The 9215-nt window shown below is 33.7% G+C and overlaps 1 protein-coding gene across 1 annotated transcript; it reads right to left on the bottom strand.

Moving 5' to 3' along the window:
• Nucleotides 1–6120: 6120 nt before the first annotated feature.
• Nucleotides 6121–7391, bottom strand: LOC140971392 (probable 3-hydroxyisobutyrate dehydrogenase-like 1, mitochondrial). Its single transcript, XM_073433647.1, has one exon. The coding sequence runs from the start codon at nucleotides 7347–7349 to the stop codon at nucleotides 6309–6311; it is 1041 nt and encodes a 346-aa protein (XP_073289748.1). The 5' UTR covers nucleotides 7350–7391; the 3' UTR covers nucleotides 6121–6308.
• Nucleotides 7392–9215: the final 1824 nt, after the last annotated feature.

Below are 9215 nucleotides of genomic sequence, written 5' to 3'. Positions count from 1 at the left end.
TTTTATCATTTATGTGCTAATCATTCTGTAATCCTATCATTCAAACCAAACATAGCATAAGAGTGTAAATTAACTAAATTGATTTGAATATGCTGAAAATTTTAAAACTCGAATTCGCCTCAAAATAAATATAAAATATATTCGAGCTCGAGTTCTATTCGAAGTTCGAAAAATATAATTTTTTTTGTTTGAGAGTTTGGTTTGAATCAATGTTTAATTGGGTTTGAGTTCGACTCGAAAAATCAGGACATGTTCATGAGTTATTCGAACTATAATAAATACTCACAAACCTCAAAATCTATTTAGTTAATATAAATGTATATTATATTAATAAAATATCAAGACTCGCGAATTATCGAACAATATAATGTGAGCTCGCAAGAGTTCTGCTTCGGCTCAAAAAAAATTCGAATATATTCAACTCAAATTCGATAAATTCAACTACAAATCGAATAATTTTCAAATCGGGTCGAAAAGATCGCAAATCGGCTCGATTCGTTTACACCTGACCTACTATGGACTATCAAATATTGTCATTATACTCTTCGGGAGAAAAAATATACTGTCATTATAGTTCCTATTATGAATTTAATTGGACGAAATATAAGATTACAACAAAATTGGTCACTTCCTTGAAGTCAAAAGGCAATAAAATACGATAAATAAAATTATAAACACCTACAAAAAAATTATAGAGAATCCGCTCTTTATTTAATATAATTTTGTTCTCCTCTAAATTTTTACAAAATATGTAAAAGTATCAAAATTCTGATTAAATAATTCACTTTCTTAGAAGTGTGAGATAAATAATAAAATTTAATTCATTTAAATCCTACCTCCCAACTGATGGGTATGTATGGGATCCATTCTACATTATTAGCCATATTATGTGCAATATATTATTATAAAATCGAAGCATTTGAATAATTGTTTGCGGTTGACTTCCAATCCAAATTGCAAGAAAACATTGATTTTGGTATTATTATCATTAGTTAGTGGGGAATTTCAACCCTTCCCATCAAACAACAATAATGTATGGGCAACCCATTATTTTTCTTTCCCATGTCTCATTCTTATGTTGTCTACTTGGTCACAAATTCCTTATAGGAGACATTTCACATCCATAAAAATGTTATATGAAGTTATACAAGTACATAAAAATAGTTATACTATATCAGCAGTGAGACACACCTCTTGGATTCGTGAACCTAATAGCCTAATCCATGGGTACCCAAATAAGTGCAGCTCATCATGTCCATCAGAGATTATACATTGCGACGAATATAAATAGATAAAATTACATCTTGATTAACAACTATAAGTTTTGACGTAGTGATAAGCTTTTGATCTTAACATATAGATACATAATGATTTATATAACTCTAATAATTTTGTAAAATCCGATTAAAATTAAACATTGACGAAATAAAGTCGTATAATCGAATAAATGTGTGACCCTTCGCACTAAACGTTACCCTAATGAATGGTGTGATTATACATTGAAAACTCAAACCATTATTTTGTTTAATCTTTAGAATTAAGGAATCATCAAATCAAGCCACGGATTGAATAATTTATTAAACAATTATTGTCGTGAAATTCGTATAAGCTTTTCTTGAAAAGTTAAAAGCAAATCCAGCTGCTGACAGAATTACCAGCAACACTTCATGTCAAGAAATATTAATATCATAGAACGACAGAGGAGGATGTATTTATGAATATTAAATAAAAGAGATGGATCAAAGGGGAAAATATTAATTATTTAGTGAATTTCACCGACCAATACTAACGAAAAATCGAAAAAAAATAATAGAAAACATAGGTAGAAAATATGGTCACGTGAAGTATGAGATGGAGTTGCAGTTTGCAGAGCTGCTTTGCCTTCATTTTATATACTTTGAAACATTATCATTGTTTTATTATTATTCAATGAGGTATGGCCTGAATTCTTAATGTGCACACAATTACACTTATTATACCTTTCTTTTCCACAATTTCATTCAGATAATTTTAATTTACTTGTCATGTTAGAAGATGGCCCGACGTTCTCGAATCAGAATAAATAAAGATTTATATACATATTTTTTAAAAACTATAAATTTCACTACTTACAAAATCGATCCATCCGGTCAACCACATCTACAACTCAATATTTTTAATCAATCTCTCATTCATAAGATTGCACTTTGGATAGATAGATTTGAATTTCGTGGATTGGATATAATCTCAGTTCAAATATATGAAATATGATTGCCTAAAAAATAGAAATAAGGGGCATGTTAGTTCTTGCAATCAAGCAAAATATCAAAGCAAAAACTTATGTGAGACGGTCTCACGGATTGTATTTTGTAAGACGGATTTCTTATTTGGGTCATCAATGAAAAAGTATTAGTTTTTATGTTAAGAGTATTACTTTTTATTGTAAATATCGGTAGGGTTAACTCATCTCACATATAAAGATTCGTGAGACCGTCTCACAAGAGACCTACTCAAATATCAATGGGATTTGAAATATTAATACTTTGTGCTTTATCGCACGGATATGTTTTGGTTATTTGATGTGAGTTGTGTGACCACGTTCTAAGCACCCTTATTGTAAAATTCACATTTGAAGTTTCATAATAGTTCTTTTACAATATCATATTTTAAGAATGAGACAAGAAAGCAAAATAATGTACATATTTACGTGAAAGAACTAAGGTTGTTTTTGGATTGAGAGATTTGGATTTGAGAAAGTATTTGAGGATAATAATTGAAATGATTTCGTGCTGTGATGAATTTGAAACTCACCACAATGACTCAAAAATAACTATTTTGGATTTGAGATCCAACGTCAAATAATAGATATGCCTAAACAAATCAATAGATTTGTTATTATATATTTGAAATATCTTGCTTCATATCCATCCGCCTAAAAACAACCTAAGATTGGTAAAAACAGCCAAAGGTCTATAACAGAATTCATCATTAAATAAATAGAACTTAATCGTAATCCTCAACTTTGTAATTACCTCACAAATCTTGAAAAATGCTGCACCAACTGCATTATTTGATTTTGAACTGAGCTCGGTTTCGAGCTCGGATCGCAAACTCTAGCAAATAATTTAGTAAATTAGTTCGAAAAAGGTAAATATTAAGGATATAAAATAGTACAATTATCAAATCTTGGTACATACAGAATTACAGATCTGAAGATACGAGTTTGGAGTATTTAAGGAAATCACACGCGTGGAATAATAGGATTCCATGCTGGTGGAAGCATTTTTGCACATGGTTATGAACAAATGTGTTACTAGCTAGGTTATATCATACATTTTAATACGTGTGTAATATTGATTAAAAAATTAAAATAATCATGTGCTTTACCCTGGCTCCTACAAAATAAAAAATTGAGGTATTGAATTAGAAGGAAATAGATACTTTCGCGTGACAAGAAAAATGTTCATAAGTGGTATATAAAAAAGATATTTTGAAAAAAAACATTTGAAGAAATAATTTTTTTATGATGAGGAAACTCGCAGTCGCTACTTTTCGGTGTGTACCAGATAAATACGTGGATTAATGCAATAGATTGCAAATCACGTTAACCAAATAAGTAACCGCACTGAGCAAGTTACGTGCAAAATGCTCGTTGGATAAAGTTATTTGTCAAACGCTCACTTATTTCATCAATTTGGACACCTATGAAAAACACATTTTAAGAATTCTTACTTGATATAACACTTTAGAACTAATTACTTTTTTTTCAAACTCAATCTTAATAATAATAATAATAAAATAAAAAGAAACAATTTAGAATCAGAAACTACTTTAACACTTAATTAATTATAGCAATTTGGTTAAAGAAAGTGATTGCACATTCTAATTTTGGATATATTATACCAATTTGGGTATGATTTTTAGTGAATGCTAAGTTGGCATAGCATGGCCATCTTTGGATCTTCTCCAAACACGTTTCGACACGTTACTAATTCTTTGTTTTTTTTAAAAAAAAAAGAAACAAATTAAAATTTGAGCAGATAATATTTAATTATTTATTTCTGAATTTGGAAAAGTGTAAATATGCCATAAATGAGTCTAGTCCAGATAAGATATTATCTGTAATCTCTATCCCATTTATCAGCCCACTTAGAGATTATATATACATCTAACTTTTTTATTTTATATATACATTTAACTTTTATAACTTATACACACACACACACACACACACACACACACACACACAGTTCGGGAAAGATGGAACTGCAGCTGAATAAGAAATTCGTTCGTTTCATGTTAAAAAATAAACAATCGCAGGACTTGGACTTAATTTATGTAAATACAATGGTTTTTATTGTTTAAAGAAAATGTCTGACATATATTCGAAAATTAAAATTTAATAGATCGCTAGTACTCAATTTCAATTCTAGTTTCTGCCACGCTTTTATCCTTAAGAAATCAAAATTGAATTTACAAGTACTCCATTTTGATTCCTATTCTGGTGCCGGGTTATGAAGACCAAAACAACAGCTTTACTACGAAATCATGTTTAAAAGATCAACGGAGTCATGTCGACACTATAATATATAATGGCTCTCAATCAACATATAATACAATTTAAGTATCTCCATGATTATCCTGAGGTCATTTTTCACAGAGGCATTTTGAGAGTCCTATACCTCATCGTACCTCGTCTGTTTTTGAGACATATGTGAATGACTATATAATTCTGCGCCTGATGACTACTTTAGCAACTTGGGTTAATAATTTTTGCAACGTTGAATGCAAGATAATTGCTATTGAAGCTCGTAAACCTGACTCGTGATATATAGATAGAAGAAAAGAACAGGTAGCGGTAGATCTAGAACAGAATACTATCTTCTTTTTCTCAGTGATCTCGTATCTCTCATCCCTACATTTTCATGTATGCAAGCACTGAAAAAAGTAAAACGAAGGAGAGATCCACTTTGCAGTGGGTACATGAAAGTTTTAGGAAATTATAGTGCGAAATGAATTTTATTCTTGTTCGAGATTGAATCCCAAAAGTTCCATACCACGAAAATATTTTGTACTGCCATACATCAGCTTCATTAGCGATGAGATGTGTTGAATGAAGATTTGTCGAAAAGATTGGCTAGAAAGAACTCCAACCTAAATAGAGCCTTTTAGCAGGGGAAAGGTTGAAAAGAAGAGGTTTATGCACGCCAGTACAAATAAGTACCCTGCACATTCCTTGACCAAATCGAACAACTTCCTTACAGACCGAATAGGAAACTCGTACTTGACCACGAAAAAGGGTGTATTTGGTTTCACTATCAATTCGATATCTGCAATTTGAATGCGATTTCAAGCCACATACATGGACAACACATGAAGTTCTGACCTGAAACAACATAAAACACACTAGTTTGAATTGCCTAGAACCACCGATAAAGGATGTACTCCGCAACACAATCATGAAATCTAACTACTTATTGGGAAGCAACTAGTTTCCAAAGTTAAGAATATACAGGGCAATTAATGATTGTTCATAGCAATGATCCACAATTCTCTCCGGCTAGGTCCAAGAATCTAATCGTATTTTTAACACGCTCCAAAAAAACTTCAACATCGACCAGCAATAAGCAGCAATGTTGGAACCACTACAATATAAGATATTGTGTTTATACTTTAATAGATCGCGATAACAGAGTTCGTCAAAGATGTTAAATCCACATTCACACCATAATCCATCACAAGACAACACACATTTATAACCAAATCATCAACTACAACAGCATTTCAGACACATAATCAAGCTCAGTAACCTTCTTTGGGATAAGGCACTCACCTGCTTTTTTCTTCCAACCATTAATCATTGGATTTTTCCACAACACTGCAAACTCATAGTTCCTAAACTATCTCCCCACACGTATAAACAATCATAATGTTGCAATAAGTGATTCAGATATTTTCCAGATAAATCTACAAGATTATATATTCTTACTCTTAAACTTAAAAGGTCAACTAAAAACACTTCACTTCATTATAAAGAAGAGGAGATGTAACAAAGTTACAGCATTTAACATTGACAAAGAGAACTAAAAGCAAAACAACATATAAGTGTACATACAGCATTACAAAATGCAGAAAGACATAAACTTGAGAATCACGTAAGTAGTTTCCCAATACAAGCTGCATCATGGAATACAAAGCATCAAATGAACGCACAATCCATTTAACAGTCAAGATTTCATTTGAAAGTAATTCTGAATTTCAATACAGAATTCAGATCATGGGATTCACATATAGGTCTACCAATCGCATAAGTTGAACATTGTACCAATTTATTTTTCTTTTAAATTCGAACTCTCGGATTCGAGTGAGATATTATTGAGCCTCTCTAATGCTAAAACAAGAGCCTGTGTTCCTAAATCGCCTTCTCCATGAGCCTTTAGTGACACATACAGCTGCTGAGCTAATGCTAACCCAGGCAAAGCCAACCCCATATTCTGGCATTCCCCCAAACATATCCCCAAATCTTTAACAAAATGATTCACGTAAAACCCAGCTTCGAAATCCCTGTTCAGTATCCTGTTCCCATACAAATCCAAAGATTTCGAACCCGCAGCCCCGGTGGAGATAGCATTCAAGTAATTGGTCAAATCCAAACCAGCTTTTGATGCATAAATCAAACCCTCACACAGACCCACCATGGTGGTGGCTATGGTTACTTGGTTGGCTAATTTGCAAAACTGCCCCTTTCCAGGTCCTCCCATATAATACACTCTACCTAAATGGTTTAACAATGGTGTGATGCGGGTGGTTACGGCTTCGTCTCCACCGGCGAAAATGGAGAGGGAACCGAGGCGGGCGCCGCGGTCTCCGCCAGATACGGGTGCGTCGATTGAGGAACAGGAAGCGGAAGTGGCGGCGGAGTGGATTTCGACGGCAAGGGAAGGATCGGATGTGGTCATGTCGACTAGTACTCCGCCAGATCGGAGGCCGGCGAGAGCACCGGTCGTGGGGTGGAGGATGACGTGGCGGACGTCGGAGGGGTAGCCCACGATGGAGAATACGACGTCGGACTTGGAAGCCAAGGAATTAGGGGAGTCGGCCCAGTGGGCCCCCATGGAGAGTAGGGAATCTGCTTTGGATTTGGTGCGGGTGAAGACGGTCACTGTGTAGCCGGCCTTGAGGAGATGCGAGCACATGGATTGGCCCATCACTCCGGTGCCGATCCAGCCCACTTTGGTGTTTTCTGGGCTAACAGGCTTAGAAGAGGAGGCGGCGGCGGCGGCGGCGGCCATGGAGCGGAGGAGGAGGAGAGTATTAGAGTAGGCGAGAGTGGTGAAGTGGAGGAGTGAGCGATGTGGAGACGATCGCATGTTTTCTTGTGGCTGTCCTAAAATTATGTTTTTTTTTTTAACTTGAAAATAAATAAAAAAAGTAGTCAACAAGCTTCACTGCTCATGGTTTCATATGTGACATGGGTTTTATTCGAATTTACTACGTGGGTAGTATAGATCAATGACTATATGAAAGTCGCATTAAGTTTTCTCAAAGCTTTTGGTTTAATTTTAGGTTGAATTAGATTTAAATCTTAATTTTTATGGATATTATAAATTTGATTGCATATAAATGTGATTTAGATGTTTGAAATTTATTTTTGATATTGGATTGAATAAATCATTTTTTAAAATTTTTCGCAATTACTAAATCTCGAACCCAAGATATTATATTTTTGTTGTAACATTGATATCACTAGACAAAAATTGGTTGCTTCTAATTATGAGATGTCTAATAAAAATTGTCATATCTCTTACAAATAAACTAAACAAACATGGATTTATTTATAATCCACGTATCTGTCCTAAATTGAAATTTGCCCAGTTAATTTGCTGCTACACTTGATCCGCTAAAATCAAATTCGCCCACAAAAGTGTATATATCAATTTGCTCAAAAGAAATGATCTATATCAATTAGTTAATACTAAACAATATTTAAACTTTAATCGATAGGCCTCTCGCAGCTCTAGCTAGTTGGTGAACAAGTTAAGAGCTTATCACCTTGAGGTGCTGCCAACCATATTAAATTCTATTGTTTATTAATAAGCCGATGGGTCAGCGCGAAATAAGGAGATTTTAGCTAGTTAGTTATTATCAGATATATATTTTAACAACCCCTAGCTAACAGAAGAGATGTCATTGCAACGAGATATTTTATTTTTATGCTTTTGAGTTATTTCAAGGCAAATGTTTAGGACATGGCGCAGAAGAAGCCGATGATTGTCTCGAGTATGTTCAGTTGGTGGTGCGCAGTGTAACGGTTCTTGATCAGCGCATGGGGAAGTCATATGCACTTAGATGTGCAGATCGAACGAGCAGAAACTTAATAAGGCTAAACTGAGTGTGATAGTTTAAGCTTTCTTGGCTCAAGAAATAAGCCAAAACTTGATCAAACGGAGAAAAATATACCATAGGAAAATAGAGATGATTGAGGGAATGAGGCACTCTCATCAACCAATGTTAAAGAGCATGTAATTATTATTCTACCAATATTGAAAATTTCTATCTGCCCATAATGATTATCCTTGAGCTAGAATTATATGGAAATAATCAGGAAAAACACATGAAATAGAGAAAAAAATCTATACCAAAGCCTTAGCTTTTAAATCTCTGTTGACAAGAGATGGATTTGGCTCTTGGCGCAGAACTTGCAGCAGACCCCTTCTCTTACCCTGTATGTACAAGTTTTAGAGTTGATCGTTACAACGGCTAAAACAATCTCTCATGTAATAAGTACATTTCCAATACAAAAAATGGTAATTTTAGTCATTTACGTTGTCAAATTTTAGTTTTAATTTGTTTATTTTTTGTAGTTTTATTTATTTTTTTACAAGATACTAATGTGTGTATGTCATGTCAATTGGGAAAAAATTATTGAAACTAACAAAAATTGAATGACTAATAAATTTAACAATTCTGTGAATCAAAATGGCAAAGATATAAACATCTATTGAATACATATGTGAGGCATGTTAACCGTGTAATGGGTATAGTATATACTAAACCACTGGTTCTAATCTCAAGTAAATGAGTAATTAGTTGGGAACTGTGTACCAAGAGAGGTGGAATGATCTGATCTCCGTTACTGCATCTGTCGTCCCTTTGTTGTTGTTTTAGCATGAGGCAATTTTGTATATTCTCGAACATTTCATATATCTCCGCCATAAGCTTGGCTCTTCCTTCTA

The sequence above is a fragment of the Primulina huaijiensis genome, chromosome 2 (assembly GCF_012295235.1).
Source record: "Primulina huaijiensis isolate GDHJ02 chromosome 2, ASM1229523v2, whole genome shotgun sequence".
Classification (NCBI taxonomy): Eukaryota; Viridiplantae; Streptophyta; class Magnoliopsida; order Lamiales; family Gesneriaceae; genus Primulina; species Primulina huaijiensis.
Note: the sequence above shows the minus strand (reverse complement) of the source record. Positions and strands in the feature narration are given on the sequence as shown.

What these genes read in the sequence shown, in the direction of transcription:
- LOC140971392 (XM_073433647.1), bottom strand. Translation starts at nt 7,349, where the DNA reads ATGCGATCGTCTCCACATCGCTCACTCCTCCACTTCACCACTCTCGCC.